The 24000-nt window shown below is 48.1% G+C and overlaps 1 protein-coding gene across 1 annotated transcript in view; it reads right to left on the reverse strand.

Moving 5' to 3' along the window:
* Positions 1 to 24000, reverse strand: part of LOC144595645 (scavenger receptor cysteine-rich domain-containing protein DMBT1-like) — a 100920-nt gene that overhangs the window by 49254 nt on the left and 27666 nt on the right. The window contains exons 3-4 of the mRNA XM_078403221.1: positions 21875 to 21983; positions 16540 to 16657 (exon numbers count right to left, since the gene is read on the reverse strand). Coding sequence (XP_078259347.1) covers positions 16540 to 16657; positions 21875 to 21983 — 227 coding nt within the window. The remainder of the gene's footprint in view (positions 1 to 16539; positions 16658 to 21874; positions 21984 to 24000) is intronic.

Consider the following 24000-nt stretch of genomic DNA (forward strand, 5'->3'; position numbering starts at 1 on the left):
CCGGGACCCCGAAACGAGCTACCCAGTGAAGGGCCAAAGTCCTAGCACAAGACGCTGACGAGATATCACACAATGGGAAAGCCTCTGGCCACCGGGTGAACCGATCCACCACCGTGAGGAGGTGGGTGTAGCCCCGGGAGGAAGGCAAAGGCCCGACCAAATCCACGTGGATGTGGAAAAAACGAAAAGCCGGGACTTCGAAATCCTGTACGGGGGGCTGGACGTGGCGCTGGACCTTAGCGGTCTGACAGGGCACGCAGGAACGTGCCCATCCCGCTACCTGTTTCCGCAGGCCATGCCAGACAAACCTCGCTGCCACCAAGGCAGAGGTGGAGCGGATGGACGGGTGTGCCAGCCCATGAATGGCATCGAAAACCCGGCGCTGAAGGGAGGGCGGTACTACCGGCCTGGGGCGAGGAAGAGAAACATCGCACCAGACTTTCGTGCCCTCCGACCCACAAGCTACCTGGGCCAACTTCAATCCCGAAGTGGTGGACTGGTACGTCGAAACGGTATCCGCCAGGAGCTGTGCCTCCGCGAGCTCCTGGGGATCCACTTCGCAGTCCACCGCCGAAATAGGGGGAAAAGCAGGTCTAGACAGGGCGTCAGCAACGGCATTCAGCTTACCCACGATATGACGGACATCTGTGGTAAATTCTGAGATAGCAGTCAGGTGCCGCTGCTGGCGGGCCGACCATGGGTCAGACAATTTCAAAAAAGCAAATGTTAATGGCTTGTGGTCCGTAAATGCCACAAATGGGCGGCCCTCGAGGAAATACCTGAAATGACGGACAGCTAAATGGAGAGCTAGAAGCTCTCGGTCAAATGCGCTATATTTCAGCTCGGCCGAATTTAGTTGCCGGCTGAAAAACGCTAAAGGTTGCCAACGGCCACCAACCTGCTGCTCCAGAACCCCGCCCACCGCCACGTCAGAGGCGTCAACCGTCAGGGCCGTGGGGGCGGAGGGGCTCGGATGGACCAGCATGGTGGCGTCTGCCAAGGCTGCCTTAGCTGCCGTAAAAGCCGACTCTGCGGTCGGGGACCACAACAACTCTACCGGATTACCTGCAAGGCATTGGAAAAGTGGGCGCAGGACTCGCGCCGCTGCCGGAACGAATCTATGGTAGAAATTAACCATGCCTACGAACTCCTGCAGCCCTTTTACTGTGGTAGGCCTGGGGAAAGCCCGGATAGCCTCCACCTTCTCTGGCAAAGGGACAGCGCCGGCAGGGGTAATTCTGTGACCTAGAAAATCGAGAGCAGGCAGGCCGAATTGACATTTGGAGGGTTGAATAATGAGCCCGTGGTCTTGGAGCCGCTGGAACACGGTCCGCAAATGGGCCTGGTGTTCTTGCACTGAGGGGCTGGCTACCAGGATGTCGTCTAAATAAATAAACACAAAGGGTAAACCCCTGCCCACGCGGTCCATCAGTCGCTGGAAAGCCTGTGCCGCGTTCTTTAAACCGAAAGGCATACGCAACCATTCAAACAACCCGAACGGAGTAATAGTTGCAGTTTTTTGTATGTCCTCCGGTCGCACCGGAATCTGATGGTATCCTCGCACCAAATCGATTTTGGAAAACACCACCGCTCCTTCCAGTCCAGATGAAAAGTCCTGTAGGTGCGGTATGGGGTAGCGATCAGCCGTGGTGACAGCATTGAGACGCCGATAATCGCCACATGGCCTCCACCCCCCAGATGCCTTGGAGACCATGTGTAACGGCGAGGCCCACGGGCTGTCAGACTGACGAACAATTCCCATTTCCTCCATCTTCCTGAACTCCGCCCGTGCCACCACCAGTTTGTCTGGCGGTAGTCTCCTGGCCCGAGCGAAAACGGGAGGGCCTTCAGTGCGGATGTGATGGACCACACCGTGCTTAGCTGAAGGTGCGTCAAAACGTTGGACGAGCAGCTCTGGGAACTCTGCCAGAATCGCAGCATACGAGTCGGGGGCCGCGACGACGGCCTGGACAGTAGGGCTGGGCGAGGAGGCGATTGCCGGAGCGATGTGCTCGTCTTCAGCAGCGGGTCGGAGGTCGTTACCGCGGACATCAGGAACCAGTGAAAAAGCCCAGAGAAAATCTGCGCCCAGGATCGCTTGTTTGACGTCGGCTATGATGAATGGCCATTCGTACGTGCGGAGGCCTAAAGCAAGGGTCATCTTCCGTGTGCCGAAAGTGCGAATTGGGCTGCCGTTAACCGCGATGAGGGTGGGACCTGTCTTACCCGATCTGGTTTCGAGGTCGGTCGGCGGCACTATGCTGACGATGGCTCCGGTGTCTACCAAAAATTCTGTGTCCGTGAATCGATCATGGACATAGAGGCGCCGGTTCTGGCCAATCGTAACTGCCCCTATGTACGATCGGCCGAGGCATTTCCCGCGAAGGTACAAGGCAAACGACAGTTGCGGGATTCGTTACCCCATCGTAGGTGATAATAGCACCAGCCGCGCTTGTGCGGATCTTTTTGGCGGGCTTTCGGGGAATTGGCGGGAGACGTGGCGCCATCTTTCCGTCGCTGTGGCGTGGTCACCGATGTCGAGACTTTGTTGATGGAATCACTTGCCTTGTTTTTTCCCGCTATGAGGGCGTCCGCTTTCGCTGCATATGCTTCGGGGTCCTTAAAAGAACAATCCGTAAGCAGCAGTCGGACATCCTCGGGAAGTTTCTCGCGGAATGCCTGTTCAAACATCGGGCAATCCGTATGCTCACCGGCTAGCACCATCATTTCAGCCATGCGGACGGAAGGCAGTTGGTCTCCAAGCTCCGGTAGGTGCAGAAGTTTTGCCGCACCACCATGCTTATTTAACCCGAAGGTTCGCAGTAATGCCTTCTTCATGGTTTCGTATTTGTCTTCCGCAGGTGAATTTATGATAAACCGCATCATGCGCTTGGTTGTGTCCGGCGATAGAGCGCTGACGAGGTAGAAGTACTTCGTGGAATCGTCCGACACCTTCTTTATGTGGAATTGAGCCTCGGCGTGGATAAACCAAGCTTGCGGTGCGTACGTCCAAAATAACGGAAGATGAACGCCTGCCGCGCTTGACTCCGGTGTGCCCTGCTCGGTCATCGTCAACGAGGCTTCGGGTTCCTGCTCAGTTGGTGATCGTCCAGATCACGTTCGGGGTCACCAATATGGCGAGTCCGAAACTTGCTAGTTGTAGACGAAGTTTATTGCAGCCGCAATACACGAATACAGAATCAAAACAACAAGTTACAGGACAACCAATATAAACTTACTGTCTTCCTTGAAGACTTCGCCGAACTGGCTAAATCGGGCGCCAAACGCGCACCTGACATCGCTGGCCAATCAGCGATGTCGTTTGCTGGACCAATCCTCATGGTCGCGTTCCCACGTGACCTCGCTGGCCAATCCGAGGGTTCGACGACCTGGACCATTCTCTATGGTCGCTACAATACTAACAATATTTTCCCCAGATCTGTGAAGGCTTTTTCAAGTTGATAAACACAAGGAGTGAGGCACGGTGGCGCAGCTGGTAGAGCTGGTGCCTCACAGCGGCAGAGACCCGGGTTCAATCCTGACCTCGGTTGCTGTCTCTGTGGAGTTTGAACGTTCTTCCCGTGACCACGTGGGTTTCCTCTGGGTGCTCTGGTTTCCTCCCACATTGCAAAGACGTGCGGGTTTGTAGGTTAATTGGCCTCTGTATATTGCCCCTGGTGTGCAGGGAGTGGATGTGAAAGTGGGATAACACAGGACTAATGTGAACGGGGATCGCTGGTCGGCCTGGACGCAGAGGGCCAAAGGGTTTCCATGTTGCATCTCTAAAGTAAACTAACCTCATATTACATACCACATTTTTCTCAAACTATTTTTCTTTGACCCCAGTTGCTCTGACAGATTGGATTTTGAATGTATTTTCCCCGATCAAGTTGGCAGTTTTGTTAAATATATATTTTTTGTCCTTTTACTCCCGTTCTCTGCTTGTTTTTAACATCTGTTTTGGCACCATTTTTGACAGCGAGCAGATTGCATTTTCAATAATGAAGAAACCTAAAGGAAATTAGCCAATATGAATTCAGAAGGGATAAGGTCTACCTGAATCTTTCCAAGAAATAAACGTCATGGACCCAGCAGACTTAGAATAATTCCACAAAGAACCTCCGTTTTAAAATTAAAGTAGTAGAGGTCGGCATTGCTACCACTCAGATTTTCAAAAATGGTCTAATATTCCTGGGAGGGTATTAGCTGCAAGGAGAGTTTTGCCAAACTTGGGTTGTTCCTTGGAAGGATATTCTTGCTATTGAGGGCGTGCAGCGTAGGTTTACTAGGTTAATTCCCGGAATCGCGGGACTGTCATATGTTGAAAAACTGGAGCGACTAGGCTTGTATACACTGGAATTTAGAAGGATGAGAGGGGATCTTATCAAAACGTATAAGATTATTAAGGGGTCGGACACGTTAGAGGCAGGAAACATGTTCCCAATGTTGGGGGAAGTCCAGAACAAGGGGCCACACAGTTTAAGAATAAGGGGTAGGCCATTTAGAACTGAGATGAGGAAAAACCTTTTCAGTCAGAGAGTTGTGAATCTGTGGAATTCTCTGCCTCAGAAGGCAGTGGAGGCCAATTCTCTGAATGCATTCAAGAGAGAGCTGGATAGAGCTCTTAAGGATAGCGGAGTCAGGGGGTATGGGGAGAAGGCAGGAATGGGGTACTGATTGAGAATGATCAGCCATGATCACATTGAATGATGGTGCTGGCTCGAAGGGCCGAATGGCCTCCTCCTGCACCTATTGTCTATTGTCTATTGTCTATTGTTTCCTCTAGAACATTGGAGTTTGAGAGGGGACCTGATTCAAACATATGAAATTATGAAAGGCATAGATAAGGTAGGCAGTCAGAGCCTTTTACCCAGGATGGAAATTGCAAAGGCTGAGAGAAGATATCTGAGGATGTTGCCAGGACTCGAGACACTGAGCTACAGTAGGTCAGGATAGGACTTAATTCCTTGGAACACAGGAGGCTGAGGGGTGATCGTGAAAAGATCATGAGAGGAATAGATAGGGTGAATGTATAAAGCCTTTTACCCAAAATAGGGGAATCAAGATCCAGAGGACATCGTTTAAGGTGAGAGGGGAAAGATTTAAAAGGAACATGAGGGGCAATTTTTTCCACACAGATAGTGTGGGCTATATGGAACGAGCTGCCAGAGGAGATAGTTGAGACAGGTGCCAAAACAACTTTTAAATGACTTTTAGACAGGTACGTGGACAGGAAAGGTTTCAAGGGGTTCGGGCCAAATGCGGGCACGGGACTAGCTTAGATGGTGCACCTTGGTTGGCATGGATGAGTTGGACCGAATGGCCTGTTTCCAAGCTGCATGACTGTGATTAGAAGGCAGAGCTTTAAGGTGATAGGGACAATGTTTTAAAGAGATGTGTGAGATGTGTGGAACACGTGTTCCAGGTGCCCCCACCCTCTGTGTAAAAAAACTTGGGATAGTGGTGGAGCCAGGGATAGTGGTGGAGACAGATAGTGGCGTTTAAAAGGGTTTTAGATTGGCACATGGAAAAGCAGGGAATGGAGGGGTATGGATAATGTACAGGCAGACGTGAGTAGTTTATCTTGACATCATGTTGGGCACGGACATGTGGGCCAAAGTGCCTGTTCCTCTGTTGTACTGTTCTCTGTTCCACGTTCTTGGATTTTGGATGTCATGGGAAATGAAATATTTACTCTAAGTGCCCTGGAGGCATTGTGAATAAACATGTTATTTTATTCATTCCAAGTACGTTGACAGAGTTGGAAAGGCTAAACGTAGAAAGATTGAAAATATGAGCAGGAGCAATTTCAACAATTGAATAAGTCCTGACTGATCACCAGAATTCAATGGGGACACAAGGAACTGCAGATGCTGGAATCTTGAACAAAACACCAAGTGCTGGAGGAACCCAGTGGGTCAGGCAGCATCTGTGGAGGGAATGGACAAACGACGTTTCGGGTCGGGACCCTTCTTCAGGCTGGTGGAGTGAAGCGGGGAGGAGGAAGCTTGAAAAGAGAGGTGGGGGTGAGACAAAGCCTGGCAAGTGATAGGTGGATACAAGTGAGGGGAGGGGGGAGGTCTTTGGCAGATGGGTGGAGTAAGTGAGAAAGACTGGAGGTGAAAAGCAGCCAAAAGGGTGTCAGGAGAGAAGAGGAGGAGTGAAATGTAAAGGTGGAGGGAGGAATGTGGGTGAGACGGGATGGAGGGAGGGGAAAGAGGGGGGGGTAAAAGGGAAATGGGGGACTCAAGGATGGGAGATGTGCGTACAGAGGAGGGGAAAGGAGCAGAGTGACTGGGGTGATTTTAATGGCTGGTGGGAGAATAGGGGAGTGTGGGGGAGAGGGGCTGGGGAAAGAGTGGGTGGGAGGGGATAGTATGCCACGTTGGAGAATTCAACATCAAGTAGCATTTCATTTCAGAATTCATTTTTACAAAATTCTATGGACAACAAGTCTCTTCAATGGTATCACGTGCCCAATTCAGCAAGAAAATGACTACATTTTCATTTACTGATCTGGATTTCGGGAAATCAACAGTTAACAATAATTTTATATTTAATTCCCTGTAGCACATTGAAGTTGTCGTTTTGGCAGTGCCTTTATTTCCATTGTGTAAACTCTTGGCTACTAACTATATTAATTTTTGGATTTGCTCTGATTTTAATATTTATTTCGATTGTGATGCAGGTCAATATTAAAGTTTTCACATTGCCCTCTAGGGGAATCAAGAACCAGAGGACACAGTTTTAAGGTGAGAGGGGAAAGATATAATAGGAACCTGAGGGACAGCTTTTTCCACACAGAGGAAGTAGTCGAGGCAAGTACTACAACATTTAAAAGACACCTGGTTACTTATTATTACAGTTATTAATTTGTTGTATTCTTATTTATAGAACAGTAGAGTTTAGGGCGGTCACGGTGGCGCAGCGGTAGAGTTGCTGCCTTACAGCGAATGCAGCGCCGGAGACCCAGGTTCAATCCCGACTGCGGGTGCTGTCTGTACGGAGTTTGTACGTTCTCCCCATGTCTCCCCGTGACCTGCGTGGGCTTTCTCCGAGGTCTTTGGTTTCCTCCCACACTCCAAAGACGTACAGGTATGTAGGTTAATTGGCATGGTAAATGTAAAAATTGTCCCTTGTGTGTGCAGGATAGTGTTAATGTGCGGGGATCGCTGGTCGGTGCAGTTTTGGTGGGCCGAAGGGCCTATTTCCATGCTGTGTGACTTCAGAACAATTAAACATTCTTGACACCTTCCAGTCATGGCTCTGCCTTCTAGATCCTTACTGTCTATTTTGGGTGCTGAAGAATAAGGACAGTGTAAGATATTATGGGAGTGGCAAGTCGACTGAAACACAGACAGGTTTTCAGTCAAGCCATTGCCAGTGTGGGTCTTCTTTATTTTACAAAAGTACACTGTGCATACTCACGAGACTGATAAGATGGTTCAGTTGCCTGATAACAGCTGGGAAGAAACTGTCCATGAATCAGGAGGTGTGCGTTTTCACACTTCTGTACCTCTTGCCTGAAGGGAGAGGGGGGAAGAGGGAGTGGGCAGGGTGAGACGGGTCTGATTATGCTCTCTGTTTTTCCAGCATCTGCAGTTCTTTGTGTCTCCATCCTTCCCACATCTGAGCAACCAGTATTGTATAAGAAGGAACTGCAGATGCTGGTTTAAACCGAAGATAGACTCAGAAAGCTGGAGTAATTCAGCGGAACAGTCAGCGTCTCTGGAGACCCTAAGGGTCTCAACCCGAAACGTCACTCGTTCCTTCTCTCCAGAGATGCTGCCTGTCCCGCTGAGTTACGCCAGCTTTTTGTGTCTATCAAAAAGGTACACAGGTCTCAGTTTCTTCCCCTTCAGGCTTCTGGATGATCCTTCCATCAGCTGGGTTACTGAGTGTCCTTTCTAAAGCCATCAGTAGCATTTCAAACCTCGTCAGAAGTAACAAAATCTTTCAAAAATATATCATCATCAGTCCAAGAGAGGGGCAGCACGGTGGCACAGCGGTAGAGTTGCTGCCTTACAGCGCCAGAGACCACGGGTGCTGTCTGAACGGAGTCTGTCCGTTCTCCCCGTGACCGCGTGGGTTTTCTCCGAGATCTTTGATTTCCGCCCACATGGTTTGTAAGTTAAATTGGCTTGGTATAAATATAAAATTGCCCTTCGTGTATGTAGGATAGTGTTAATGTGCGGGGATGGCTGGTTAGTGTGGACTCAGTGGGCCGAAGGGCCTGTTTCTGCGCTGTCTCTCAACTAAACTAAACAAAAGTAAATTAACATATACAGAATATAAATAGCTCCGAGTGAATAATGAGCAGGGTTATAATGTGGAATCCTCAAAGCATCAATAAAGCATTTGTAATTTTAAATTTGGCCATTGTGAATTAGTGAGCAGATATTATACACTCTCCAAAGACGTACAGGTTTGTAGGTTAATTGGCTTGCGATAAATGTAAATTGTCCCTAGTGTGTGTAGGATAGTGTTGATGTGTGGGGATCGCTGGTCGGCGTGGATCCGGTGGGCTGAAGGGGCTGTTTCCATGCTGTATCTCCAGACGAAAGAGTCTCAGGCTAAATTTGGGGTAATATGAGGTTTATTACTGAGAATGGCAAAACGAGATTTAATATGCTTCTCCCATGATATGCTTTTTCTTATGGAACAGCCCGCCTCTGCAGCATCTTCTGCCATGTGAGATCTCGGGTCGTGGCCACCTTTCCAATTTTCAAACCATCCTATCAAGAACTAGAGAGTGGTCCTGAGCTACCATCTACCTCATTGGAGACCATCGGACAACCTTTAATCTGACTTTACTGAAGTTTATCTTGGGGGGTAGTGTGAATTGTGAGGAAGATGCAATAAGGCTGCAGGGTGACTTGGACAGGTTGTGTGAGTGGGCGGATACATGGCAGATGCAGTTTAATGTAGATAAGTGTGAGGTTATTCACTTTGGAAGTAAGAATAGAAAGGCAGATTATTATCTGAATGGTGTCAAGTTAGGAAGAGGGGATGTTCAACGAGATCTGGGTGTCCTAGTGCATCAGTCACTGAAAGGAAGCATGCAGGTACAGCAGGCAGTGAAGAAAGCCAATGGAATGTTGGCCTTCATAACAAGAGGAGTTGAGTATAGGAGCAAAGAGGTCCTTCTACAGTTGTACCGGGTCCTGGTGAGACCGCACCTGGAGTACTGTGTGCAGTTTTGGTCTCCAAATTTGAGGAAGGATATTCTTGCTATTGAGGGCGTGCAGCGGAGGTTCACTAGGTTAATTCCCGGAATGGCGGGACTGTCGTATGTTGAAAGGCTGGAGCAATTAGGCTTGTATACACTGGAATTTAGAAGGATGAGGGGGGATCTTATTGAAACATATAAGATAATTAGGGGATTGGACACATTAGAGGCAGGAAACATGTTCCCAATGTTGGGGGAGTCCAGAACAAGGAGCCACAGTTTAAGAATAAGGGGTAGGCCATTTAGAACGGAGATGAGGAAGAACTTTTTCAGTCAGAGAGTGGTGAAGGTGTGGAATTCTCCACCTCAGAAGGCAGTGGAGGCCAGTTCGTTGGATGCTTTCAAGAGAGAGCTGGATAGAGCTCTTAAGGATAGCAGAGTGAGGGGGTATGGGGAGAAGGCAGGAACGGGGTACTGATTGAGAGTGATCAGCCATGATCGCATTGAATGGCGGTGCTGGCTCGAAGGGCTGAATGGCCTACTCCTGCGTCTATTGTCTATTGTCTATTGTCTAAACGCTATTCCCTTTCTCCTGTATCTGTACACTGTGGATGGCTCCATTGTAATCACGTCTAGTCTTTCCGCAACAAAAGCTTTTTACTGTACCTCGGTACACGTGACAATAAACGAAACTAAATTAACTGTTTGGGTTAAGGAGAATTCTCAAGAATGGAGACACAAGCAACTGCAGATGCTGCAATCTAGAGCAAAACACATAGTGCTGGAGGAATTTGGTGGGTCAGGCAGCATCTGTGGAGGGAATGGACAATATCTCGCACAGTATGTTCCCAAAAAGCTGCACTCTTAATTTCATCCTACATTGCTTGTCGTGTATATAATAGTAATTGTGCCTTTAAGAATTGAGTACCAAATGGTGTGATTTGAGTCGAGTGATATATTCATTATCTTATCAGTCTCGTGATTATGTGTGTGAGTATGCACAGTGTACCTTCGTAAAATAAAGAGGACCCTCACTGGCAACCGCTTGACTGAAACCTGTCTTTCTTTCTGTCTACATGCCACGACCGTAATATCTTACAAATGATGTAGATGGGATAGAGTTTGTGAACTTAACATTTAAATTCGGTGCAGGACGGTTTCGCAATGTCCAGCATTGTTTAACATTTTAAGCGCCGAATAGGGAGCTGCAGCCTATTGTATCCAGATCTGTTGTTTGTGAACTAGATACAATAGGCTGCAGATAACAGTATAACAGTATAACAGAGCTTTATTTGTCATTCGGTACCAAGGTACCGAACGAAACTACATAGCAGTCATACAATAAAGAACACAAGACACATAACCCCAACACAAACGTCCATCACAGTGACTCCAAACACCCCCTCACTGTGATGGAGACAACAAAACTTCCACTCTTTCCCACGCCCACGGACAGACAGCTCGTCCCCGACCGACCCGCACAGTCTCCGCAAGGGGATGGATGTCCCCGCGGCCGAGTCGCACCGGGCCCTGAAATGTCTCGCGGCCGAACCGGGCGATGTAAGGCCCCGTGACCAAGCCTTGCGCAGCTAAGTCCCGTGGCCGAGCTGCACCGGGCGATGTTAAGTCCCGCAGCCGAGCCGCACCAGCGATGAAAAGTCCCGCGGCCGAGCCGCACCAGCGATGTAAAGCCCCACAGCCGAGCCGCACCGGGCGATGTTAAGTCCCGCGGCCAAGCCGCACCAGCGATGAAAAGTCCCGCGGCCGAGCTGCACCGGGCGATGTAAAGTCCCGCGGCCGAGCCGCACCGGGCGATGTTAGGCCCCGCAGCCGAGCTGCACCGGGCACTGTTAAGTCCAGCGGCCGAGCCGCACCAGCGATGTAAAGTCCCGCGGCCAAGCCGCACCGGGCGATGAAAAGTCCCGCGGCCGAGCCGCACCGGGCACTGTTAAGTCCCGCGGCCAAGCCGCACCGGGCGATGTTAGGCCCCGCGGCCGAGCCACATCCCGCGCCGTGAGGAAGAGAAAAGTTTCCCCCACCACCCCCCCACCCACACCACCCACACCACCACCCCCCACACATACACAACCAAAAAAAATACAAAAACCATCCCAACACCGACACACAACAAAAAAAAAGGAAAAAAGACGAACAGACTGCTAGCGAGCCGCAGCCGTTAGGCGCCGCCACTTCCGCCAGATCCTGATATGCATGGACTGCAGTTTAAAACAGTAGCTGCATGAATCATCTAGAGATTGTCAGGCTATCTTTGTGTTGTGTCTACATGGCAAGATGGCATCCATGGGATACATCGGCCCATTCGGGACTTTTGACAAGACTTTTGACACAAACTTACAAATTTCTTAAGGGGTTGGACAGGCTAGATGCAGGAAGATTGTTCCCGATGTTGGGGAAGTCCAGAACAAGGGGTCACAGTTTAAGGATAAGGGGGAAGTCTTTTAGGACCGAGATGAGAACGTTTTTTTTCACACAGAGTGGTGAATCTGTGGAATTCTCTGCCACAGAGGGTAGATGAGGCCAGTTCATTGGCTATATTTAAGAGGGAGTTAGATGTGGCCCTTGTGGCTAAAGGGATCAGGGGGTATGGAGAGAAGGCAGGTACAGGATACTGAGTTGGATGATCAGCCATGATCATATTGAATGGCGGTGCAGGCTCGAAGGGCCGAATGGCCTACTCCTGCACCTATTTTTTATGTTTCTAACCGTGAAACCTTTACCTCGTAATATGAGCGAATGGAAATGTTTTTTAGTGCAAATAATATTATTGAAGCTGAAAAAATGGAGGATGGTGATTAACTGCAGGTAAGAGCACAAAGCTATCTGGAAACGCAGAAAGGCCATTCTTTTAACTGAAATTGGTCCTGATGTTTATGCAACTCTCACCCACATCCGAGCCCCAGAGAAAGCAAGGAATGTTTCATTTGAGACTGTTGTTTCAACACTTGATGCTCACTTCAACCCTAAACCCAAAGAGTTTGCAGAAAGTTACAAATTTCACATAAGAAACCAGAGGTGCGGAGAGACTGTGGGTGACTACATTATCTCATTGAAGAAGTTGCCCCTACACTGCAATTTTGGGACATTTCTGGATCGAGCTTTGGATGATCAATTTGTGTGTGTACTGCTGGATAAGTGAACAGAATCAAAATTACTGAACACACCAGCCCGTACCTATGTTTCACAAAATGCTGGAGTAACTCAGCAGGTCAGGCAGCATCTCAGGAGAGAAGGAATGGGTGACGCTTCGGGTCGAGACCCTTCTTCAGACTGATGTCAGGGGGGCGGGACAAAGGAAAGATATATCATATCATATATATACAGCCGGAAACAGGCCCTTTCGGCCCATCAAGTCTGTGCCGCCCAGCGATCCCCGTACATTAACACTATCCTACACCCACTAGGGACAATTTTTTTTTACATTTACCCAGCCAATTAACCTACATACCTGTACGTCTTTGGAGTGTGGGAGGAAACCGAAGATCTCGGAGAAAACCCACGCAGGTCACGGGGAGAACGTACAAACTCCTTACAGTGCAGCACCCGTAGTCAGGATCGAACCTGAGTCTCCGGCGCTGCATTCGCTGTAAAGCAGCAACTCTACCGCTGCGCTACCGTGCCGCCCGGTGGAGACAGGAAGATAGAGAGAGAACTGGGAAGGGGGAGGGGAAGAGAGGGACAGAGGAACTATCTAAAGTTGAAGAAGTCAATGTTCATACCGCTGGGCTGCAAGCTGCCCAGGCGAAATATGAGGTGCTGTTCCTCCAATTTCTGGTGGGCCTCACTATGGCACTGGAGGAGGCCCATGACAGAAAGGTCAGACAGGGAGTGGGAGTTGAGGTTGGTTAAGGCGGACAGAGCGAAGGTGTTGAGAGAAACGATCGGCTGGTTTCTTGCTGAAATATCGTACCACGCCACAATCTACCACAAGGTTTTTGGCCAGCTGAACTTCTCATGAAAAGAAGGCTCAGAACTGGACTGAGTTTGGTTCTACCTAACCTGTCCCCTAAGGTTGAACACAAACAATCTGATCAGATACTTTATTATGGTGCAAATCAAAAAGAACATAAGTCGGGTTCGTGTTCTCAGCCCCCCCCCTTACAAAGAAAACAAATGGGAGGTGGAAACAGTAGTTGAAGTGTGTGGTACCAGGAGGTACTTGGTAGAAATTGGAGGACGTGTTAGAAGTGTGCACATAAACTATATGATCCCTGCAAGGGATGAACTGGTTCAAGAACAAAGCCCACGACAAAGAAGCAGCTCTGTCATACTCTGGTATTAGTCCACGTTCATATGTAAGATCAGAATCTCCACAGAAAGTGGAGACAAAGGTAAATGATCCTGAACTTGACCCTCGTTGAGAGCTACAAACTGATTCTCCTTCAGAACCACAAACGGACACTCTCCCGAAACCACTCAGTAGATCAGAAAGAGTGGGTAAACCAGCCGTTAGATTACATTTATAAAAGTCACTACACCTCAGTACGTGTGACAATAAACTAAACTAAACTAAAACCAAACTAGCTCAGCAGGCCAGGCAACATCTCTGGAGAACATGAACGGGCAACGTTTTGGGGACCCTTCCCTTGTAGATGGGGGGGGGGGGGGGGAGCTGGAAAAGAGTTGAGGGCGGGATAAAGCCCGGCATCAAGTCAGAAAGGGCGCCGAAGAGGTTCACCAGGATGTTACCTGGGCTTACAGGTAAGAGTGTGCTCTTAGTGGGCAGGGGAGTGGGCAGGGGAGAATGTATTCGGGAAGCCTCCAGCTGTCATCCCTCCACCTTCGTACGCTCAGTCACAGAACTTTAGGGCGCTTTCCGGGGGCACGGGAGGTGAGTTCACAATCCGCCCCTCAAACCTCTAATACACTGAGATCAGGTTGTATCATTCTACGAAGATGTTGCCAGTACTCAAGGGCCTGGGCTGCAGGGAGAGGGTGTGCAGGCTGGGACTTTATTCCTTGGAGCACAGGAGAATAAGGGGTGGTCTTATAGAGCTGTATAGAATCATGAGGGGATTAGATAGGGTGAATGCACAGGGTCTTTTACCCAGGGGAGGGGAATCAAGAACCAGAGGAGACGGGTTTAAGGGGAGACAGGAAATATTTAATAGGAACCTGAGGGGCAACATTTTCACACAGGGAATGGTGGATATATGTGATGAGCAGCCAGAGGAGATAGTTGAGGCAGGTACTTTTACAGGAATAAAAAGACATTTGGACCGGTATATGGAGAGCAATGGTTTAGCGGGATATGGGTCGGCATGAATGAGTTGGGCCGAAGGGCCTGTTTCCATGCTCTATGACTCTTCTGTTCTTAAGGGTTCTAGCACCAGCAGAGATCTTCAAGTTAAAAGCAATTTTTGCGAATACTGTCATCCAATGCTTTAATCCGCTTGAAGATCACAGAGGGAAGCATACAGAATACGTGGAAGCCTGACAACAAAGTCCTCGGTCTCCAAGAATCAACAGGTTCAGGAAAATGTAGGCGGAAGAAAAATCGGCCGATATCTCACAGCTGTTCATAGAACTGTGTTACCGGTGAATTGGTCGTAACATTTCCCCTATTGTAACAGTGACTTATAAAGTATTTCACTGGTCAGAGAGCAGTTTCAGCCTTCCGAGAAAGGCACTTTATGGACAAGGGGTATTTATTTCCTGTTAATTCTTTCGTTCCTGCAAAACATGTAGCACAATACAGCCAACTAGTGGAGACACAAGGATCTGCAGATGCTTTAGAGTTTTACTTTAGAGATTGGATAAAGTTAACAGCCACACCTAGGAACTCACTGGATTTGACACAGTATGTCAGCAGTTTTAAGAAGGTTCTCATCACCCGTTAGACATCTATATAAACAACTTACGTGAGAATATGCAAGGCATGATAGTAAGTTTGCAGATAACACAAAAATAGGTGGTATAGTAGACAGTGAAGATGGTTATCAAAATTTACAGCAGTGACTTGATCAGCTGGGCAAGTCAAGTCAAGTCAAGTCAATTTTATTTGTATAGCACATTTAAAAACAACCCACGTTGACCAAAGTGCTGCACATCTGATTAGGAAAAAAAAAGAAACATACAGTGGCAGGCAGCCAAACACAACGGCGCGGCCATCTTGAACAAAATGTTTAACTAAAGCAGAATGGTGTGTGGACCGAAGAAAGGCCAATGAGGTCTAATGCAGATAAGTGTGAGGTGCTGTATTTTGGGAAGTCAAACCAGGGCAGGACCTTCACAGTGAATAGCAGGGCTCTGTGGAGTGTTGTAGACCAGTGGGATCTAAGAGATGATCGTGGACTACAGGAGACAGCAGGGGAGTGGACACCTCCCCATCCACATCGGTGATGCTGAGGTTGAAAGGGTCAGCAGCTTTAAGTCATCGGTGTGCACATCACTGAGGACCTTTCCTGGACACTGCACACGGACACAATAACAAAGAAAGCCCACCAGCGGCTCTTTTTCCTGAGAAGACTGAGGAAGTTTGGCATGAACGCCAGCATCCTCACAAACTTCTACAGATGCACCATCGAGAGCCTGCTGACAGGCTGCATTACAGTCTGGTACGGGAACTGTTCTGCCCACAGCCACAAATCACTACAGAGAGTGGTGAAGACGGCACAGCACATCACTGGCAACTGTCTCCCGGCCATTCAGGACATTTTCTACCGGCGGTGCCTGCAGAAGGCACGTAGCATCATCAAGGACCACAGCCACCCAGCACGCAGGCTGTTTTCCTTGTTACCGTCAGGCAGACGATACAGGAGTATGGCTGCGCGTACCACCAGACTTAAGAACAGTTTCTACCATCAGGCCATCAGGCTTCTGAACTCATAAACACATTTCAAATCATATATGTTGATTATTTTTAATATTGTCTTTTTACCTATTTTTAATATTGTCTTTTTACCTTACTAATGTCATTTTTAAAATCTTATTTATCCTTGGAATATTACTGCTGAGGTGACCCGTTGTCTTGTCAAACACATTTCATTGTGCCGTTGACCCTGTGCCAACCTACATATGACAAATAACATTTATTATTAAGAGTTGAGGTGCCTAGTTCATCAAAAATGGTGTCACAGGTAAATAGGGTGATCAAGGACGCTTTTGGCATGCTGGCCCTCATCAATCAGAGTATTTAGTACAGAAGTTGGGACGTAACGTTACAGTTGAGCAGGACATTAGTGAGGCTGCACTTGGAGCATTGTGTTCAATTTTGGTCACCATGCTGTAGGAAGGATGTCGTTAAGCAGGAAAGGGTGCAGAGAAGATTTACGGGGATGTTGCCTGGATGTGCGGCCCCGGGCGAGAGGGGGAGAGGTTGGGCAGAAGGTTCCGGCAAACCGTGGCCGTACCTCGACAGCAGACTTGGCTCGTCCGCTGTGGAACCAGGGGAGGGAAGCCCCAGCCCAGCCCGTTCGCCAAGAAGACCGGAAACGGCAGGGTGGAGCGAGTCGACGGCCGCAGCAGACACTGGACAAAGGGCCAGTAAGAAGGACCAGCGGGGTCTTACCTTTGCGCCCTCAAGGTCAGCTGCAGGAGGCGCTGTACCCCAGGGAACGAGGGCTGAACAGGGCCATGCAAGGACAGGGACGACGGCTCACAGGACGATCAGATGGATGGGAGGGCTGCAACGGACCTTTATGACCAACTGCAGCTGGGACTGTGATATGGCCCCAAACCGAGACCGGCAACTCTTGCACATGGACTCATTGAGCCGTTCCTATGCATTCTATCCTTAATATTCATTGTCGTAGAGCCATAGAGTGATACAATATGGAAACAGGCCCTTCGGCCCAACTTGTCCACACCGGCCAACATGTCCGATCTACACTAGCCCCACCTGCCAGCGTTTGGTCCATACCTGTCCTATCCATGTACCTGTCTAACTGTTTATTAAATGTTGGGATAGTCCATGCCTCAACTACCTCCTCAAAAAGTTACCCCTCAGATTCCTATTAAATTTTTCCCCTGCACCTTAAACCTATGTCCTCTGGTCCTGGATTCACCTACTATGGGCAAGAGACTTTGTGCATCTACTGGATCTATTCCCTTCATGAGCAATCTAGAATCTAGGGATTGTGCTTATATATGGGAATAATCTTACTGATCTGTACGCAAACAAAAATCACTGTACCTTGCTACACATGATAATAAAAAACCATTAAATCACTGAACCATTGAGAAATATATTCAGTGGCATGCAGGAGGCTGAGGGTTAATCTTATAGAGGTGTATAAAATCATGTGGGGAATAGATAAGGTGAATGCAGTTTTTTTCAGGATGGTAGTATCAGGATCTGGAGAGCATTGGTTTAAAGATTGAGGGAAAAGATTCGATAGGAATCTGAAGGACACCATATTTCACACAGAGGGTGGTGGGTATATGGAACTAGTTGCCAGAGGAGGTTTAGTTTAGTTTAGTTTAGAGATAGAGCATGGAAACAGGCCCTTTGGCCCACCGAGTCCGCACTGACCTGCGATCCCCACATAGTAACACTATCCGACACACACTCAGAACTATTTTACATTTATACCAAGCCAATTAACCTACACACCTGTACTTTTTTTGAGTGTGGGAGGAAATCCGAAGATCATTGCCGCCTTATAGCGGCAGAGACTCAGGGTCGATCCTGACTACAGGTGCTGTTTGTAGAGTTTGTATGTTCTCCCTGTGACCACGTGGGTTTTCTCCGAGTGCTCCAGTATCTTCACACACTCCAAAGACCTGCAGGTTTGTAGGTTAATTGGCTTTGGTAAAATTGTAAATTGTTCCTAGTGTGTAGGATAGTGTTAGTGTATGGGGTGATCGATGGTCGGCATGAACTTGGTGGGCCGAAGGGCCTGTTTCCACGCTGTATCCCTAAAGTCTAAAGAGTCTGGTGCCTCTGAAGTCAGCTATGGATAATTACAGGCGAAAGTCAAACCACGAGATAATCACATAACCATTATTGAGATATGGTTATTTTACACAGTAGAAATATGCTGACTTTCTGTAAAATAGTCTCTGCTTATAATTTGTGGGGCCATAAAGAGCACTTCATCAATCAGTTCCGTGCTGAACAGCTCACATATCCTCTGTAAAGATCAGCTCACCAAACCTCTCCCAAATCACAGCAAGGTCTTGTGCCAAAGGCTATAGAGTCATACAGAGTGAGAATAAACCCTTTGGCCCCTTGCCCATGCTAACCAACATGCCCCATTTACACTAGTGCTTGGCCCATATCCCTCTAAACCTTTCCTATCCATGTACCTGTCCAAATGTCTCTCACTCATTATGATAGAATCTGCCTCAACTACCTCCTCCGGCAGCTCGTTCCATACACCCACCACACTTTGTGTAAAAAAGTTACCCCTCAGGTTCTTGTTAAATCTTTCTGCCCTCACCTGAAACCTATGTCCTCTGGTTCTCGATTCCCCTACCCTGGGTAAAGGATTCTATGCATTCATCCTATCTATTCCCCTCATGAGGAATCTAGAATCTAGGAATCTAGCCGCCCACCGGGTGGCGCCAGCAATGGCTGCCTCGCCAACAGTCTGTCTGTTGTGTCTGTTGTACGCTGTGTTTTAATTGTATGTGTTAAATGTATGTTCTTTAGCTTGTTTTATGTGGAGGGTGGGAAGTTGGGGGAAACTTTTTCCAATCTCATACCTTGATAAAATTGCGATTTTTATCCGTATCATATCTCGGTCAGCACTGCGGCCTAACATCGAGGAGTTGGCGGCCTTTGCTGGAGACCGATTTTGAGAGCTCCACTGCTGATGCCTGTGGATTTACCATCGCGGAGCTGGCAATCCCTTTGCCAGGGGTCAACCTCGGAGCTCCAACTGTGGGTGCTTGCGGACCTAACATCACGGAGCCCGCAGTCTCTGGTCAGAGACCGACTTCGGGAACTCCGAGCCACGGGAGTTTCGACCACCCCGACCCTGGAGTTTCGACCGCCCCGACGCGGGAGCTTCAACTGCCCCGATGCGGGGGCTTCGACCGCAGGCTGTGGGATCTTCGATCACCCCGACGGATGGTTCGACCGCCCCGACCACGGGAGAATAAAGAGGAAGTTGATTGGACTTTTTGCCTTCCATCACAGTGAGGAATGTGGGGAATCCGCTGTGGTGGATGTTTGTTAACTTTTATGTAGTTGTGCGTCTTGTTGCTTTTTCTTTCGTATGGCTGTATGGTAATTTGCATGTCACTGTACCTTAATTGGTACATGTGACAATAAAAGACCTTGGAAACCTTTGAATTTTGTACACCTCTATAAGATCACCCCTGCACTCTAGGCCACAGAAAGTCTGCAGGCAATTCTAAATACAATGTGATGTTGGTGCCACCCATTCACTGCTGAGTGTAAAACCTGCCCTTGTCATAAAACAACAGAGAACACGGAACAGTACAGCACAGGAACAGGTGGAGGTTTAGACACAAAATGCTGGAGTAACTCAGCGGGACAGGCAGCATCTGTGGAGAGAAGGAATGGGTGACATTTCAGGCAGAGACCCTTCTGCACATTGACTAGAAACATCACCCATTCCTTCTCTCCACAGATGCTGCCTGTTACTCCCGCTTTTTGTGTCTACGGTTTAAGCCAGCAACGACAGTTCCTTCCTACACAGATGTAGGTTTAGGTTTATCATTATCACGTGCACTGACAAAAGCTTTGTTTTGCATGCTATCCAATCAGATCAGATATATCCATGCACAAATACAAACAAGTCAACCTCAAGGGCCATTATGGGTTCCACGCTTCCTTAGTCATCTGTTGCCTGCCTTGATTTGTTCTGGCCGTTTCCAACCTCTAGTGTGTGACGGGGAGGTCAGTACTCATGATGGACCGGGCAGTGTGTGCTGGTGAAGTCAGTACTGTAATGGACCGGGCAGTGTGTAGTGGGGAGGTCAGTATCCATGATGAACCGGGCAGTGTGTGGTGGGGATGTCAGTACTGTAATGGGCTGGGCAGCATCCATCACTTTTTTGCAATCTTTTTCATTCCTGTGCATTAAACTGGCCAAGTTAAATTAACCTCTTCTGCCTGCACATAATTCACATCCATCAATTCCCTACAAATCCATGAAGGCCACACAATTTTTTAATAAAAGATGGTCATGGAGTCATATGTCAGAAGCAGTTCTTTCTCTCACTGAATTTCTGGTAAACTGATGAACAGAATTTCTCTCACTGCTCCCCCTCTGTGATTCCTCCTTCCGTCTGACTCTACGACCACGTCTTAACCCAGAACAAAAGTTCAGAAACAGGTGCTCTGGTCTAAGTCATCCATGGTGATGGAATAAAGTCCCTTCTAAGTTAGCTCCATCTACCAGCATTTGGCCAAAATTCCTCCAAATATCTAAGGGCGACACGGTGGCGCAGCGGTAGAGTTGCTGCCTTACAGCGAATGCAGCGCCGGAGACTCAGGTTCAATCCTGACTACGGATGCTGTCTGTACGGAGTTTGTACGTTCTCCCCGTAACCTGCGTGGGTTTTCTCCGAGATCTTCGGTTTCCTCCCACACTCCAAAGACGTACAGGTTTGTAGGTTAATTGGCTGGGCAAAATGTAAAAATTGTCCCTAGTGGGTGTAGGATAGTGTTAATGTGCGGGGATCGCTGGGCGACGCGGACCCGGTGGGCCGAAGGGCCTGTTTCTGCGCTGTATCTCTAAATCTAAAAAGAAAAATCTAAAAACTGTTGTTATTGTATCTACCTCGACCATCTTCTCCTTCCAATTTGCACCTCAGGTTCCTATTAATTATTTCGACCAGTGCCTTCTAGTTCATAGTCTTAGAGTCATACAGCACGGAAACATGCCTGTTGGCTCTACACCTCCGTGCTGACCAAGATGCTCCATCTACACTGGTCCCAATTGCCTGAGCTTCAACCTTTCCCATCCATGTGCCTGTCCAAGTGTCTATTAATGTGTAGGAATGAACTGCAGATGCTGGTTTAAACCAAAGATAGACACAAAATGCTGGAGTAATTCAGCGGGGCAGGCAGCATCTCTGGAGAGAAGGAATGGGTCGAGACCCTTATTCAGACTAGTCAGGGGAAAGGGAAAGGAGAGATATGGACCATGATGTCGAGAGTTATAGAACAAATGAATGAAAGATGTGCAAAAAAGTAACAATGATAAAGGAAACAGGCCATTGTTAGCTGTGTGCTAGGTGTGAATGGGAACCTGGTGCAACTTGGGTGGGGGAGGGATGGAGAGAGAGGGAATGCAGGGGTTAATTGAGGTTAGAGAAATCAATATCATACCACTGGGTTGTAAGCTGCCCAAGAGAAATATGCGATGCTGTTCCTCCAATTTGAGTTTAGCCTCACTCTGACAATGGAGGAGACCGAGGACTAGAAAGGTCAGTGTGGGAATGGGAAGGAGAATTAAAGTGTTTGGCAACCGGGAGATCAGATAGGTCCAGGCATACTTAGCAAAGGTGTTCAGCGAAACAATCGGCCAGTCTACGTTTGGTTTCGCAGATGTACAAGAGTCCACATCTTGAACGACGGATACAGTAGATGAGGTTGGAGGAGGTGCAGGTGAACCTTAATGCTTTCTACGCCGTATCTGTAGAAGTTGGTGAGAGTGTTGGGGACATGCCAAACTTCCTAAGCCTTCTAAGGAAATAGAGGCATTGGTGTGCTTTCTTAGCCATTACTTCAATATGGCTGGTCCAGGATAAGTTGCTTGTAATATTTACTCCGAAGAACTTGAAGCTTTCAACCATCCCTACTTCGGCACCGTCGATGTATACCGTGGTATGTGCACCGGTTCGCTTCCTGAAGTCCGTCACTATCTCCTTTCTCTTGCTGACATTGAGAGAAAGGTTGTTGGCACCAGGTTACGAGGTTCTCAATCTCCTTCCTGTGCTCCGTCTCGTCATTATTTGATAACCGGCTCGCAACGGTGGCATCGTCTGCAAATTTTCCAATTGAGTTGGCTGTGCCGAACATGATGCCAGGACCAATTTGTATCTGTCTGCACATAATTCATACCCCTCCATTCGCTGCATATTCATGTGCCTATCCAAACGTCTCTTAAATGCCACTATCGTATCTGCCTCCACCACTTTGCCTCTACCAGACACTTGCAGTGTATTCTAGGCACACACAACCCTCCATGAAAAAAAAAATTGCCCCGCATACCTTTTTTAGTTTGCCCCTCTCGCTTTGATATTTTCCATCCTGGTAGGTGCTGACTGCCTACCCTATCTATGTCTCCCATAATTTTTTTGCCCTGCAACCTCCGGCGTTCCAGAGAAAACAATCCAAGTCTGTCCAACCTCTCCCTGCAGCTAATATCCCCCAATCCAGACAGAATTCTAGTAAACCCCTCTGCACCCTCTTCAAAGCCTTCACATCCTTCCTGTAATGGGGTGACGAGAACTGTGCGCAATGCTCTAAATTAGATGTGCCAATTCTAGCCATTGATGCTTGAAATGACCAAGATGTTCTGAAGGAAACCAATAATTTGAAACTACGAGAATATTGTACTCTGGGGCCATTTGGACCATTACAGCAATTTTTCCATAACGCTTATGGGCTCACACAATATCTCAAGCAGTGTATTAAATATTTATGTCTGAGTATTTGCAGATGTTGCTATATTAAGCTAGGGTGGAACCAGAATGTATTCTGGGATTGTGTATTTGATTGATTGATTGATTGATTGATCGATTAATCTATTGATCGATTGATCGATTGATCGATCGGTCGGTGGGTCGGTCAGTCGGTGGGTCGGTCGGTTGGTCGGTCGGTAGGTCGGTCGGTCGGTCGGTCGATCGATTGATCGATTGATTGATTGATAGAAACAGCATAGAAACAGGCCTTTCAGCCCACCAAGCTCACGACGACCATTGATCACCCGTTCACACTAGTAATATGTTATCCCACTTTCTCATCCACTCCCTACACATTACGGGCCATTTACAGTGGGCAATTAACCTGCAAAACTGCACGTCTTTGGGATGTGGGGGGAACCTGGAGCACCCAGAGGAAATCCACATGGTCACAGGGAGAACGTGCAAACTCCACACAGACAGCATCCGAGGTCAGGATTGAACCCGGGTCTCTGGCGCTGTGAGGCAGTGGCTCTACTCCACTTTCTCCCGACACACTTCGGCCAATTAACCTACAACCCCGCACATGTTTGGGATGTTGGAGAAAACCGGAGCCCTTGAAGGAAACACGCGGTCACAGGGGGGAACATGCAAACTCTGCACAGGCAACACCCGAGGTGAAGATCGAGCCCGGGTCTCTTGCTCTATCCGCTCGCTGCCCCACTTCAATGTGCTATTAAGTTTCCCATTTGCATTTTTAAATAACTTACTAATTTTTATTCCATCTGACTCTGTTTCCTTCGCTGCTAAGTTCCCAAAATACAATAGTCCTATTCTTATATTGCATCACTTCCTATCAAACTATGAAGAATATCACGTAAATTGAACAGCCTATCAGAAAAACACGACATGCAAAGGATATCCCAACCAGAAATGCAAGAATACTGAAAACATAAGGAACCAAAGATGCTGAGATCTTGCAGAGAACACAAAGTGGTGGAGGAACTCAGGCAGCCCCTAAAGAGGACATGTATAAACGACTTTTTGGATTTGGACCTTCTTCAGATATGGAATAAAGGGGAAAAAGCTTCAAAGACACAATGTAAAAACAGTCCCTTCGGCCCGCAGAGTCCGTGCCGACCAGCGATCACCCCGATATACAAGCACTATCCTACACACTCAGGCCAATTTTCAATTTTTACTGAAGCCAATTAACCAACAAACCTGCACGTCTTTGTAACGTCGGAGGAAACCGGAGCAACCATTCT

The sequence above is a fragment of the Rhinoraja longicauda genome, chromosome 7 (genome assembly GCF_053455715.1).
Source record: "Rhinoraja longicauda isolate Sanriku21f chromosome 7, sRhiLon1.1, whole genome shotgun sequence".
Taxonomy (NCBI): Eukaryota; Metazoa; Chordata; class Chondrichthyes; order Rajiformes; family Arhynchobatidae; genus Rhinoraja; species Rhinoraja longicauda.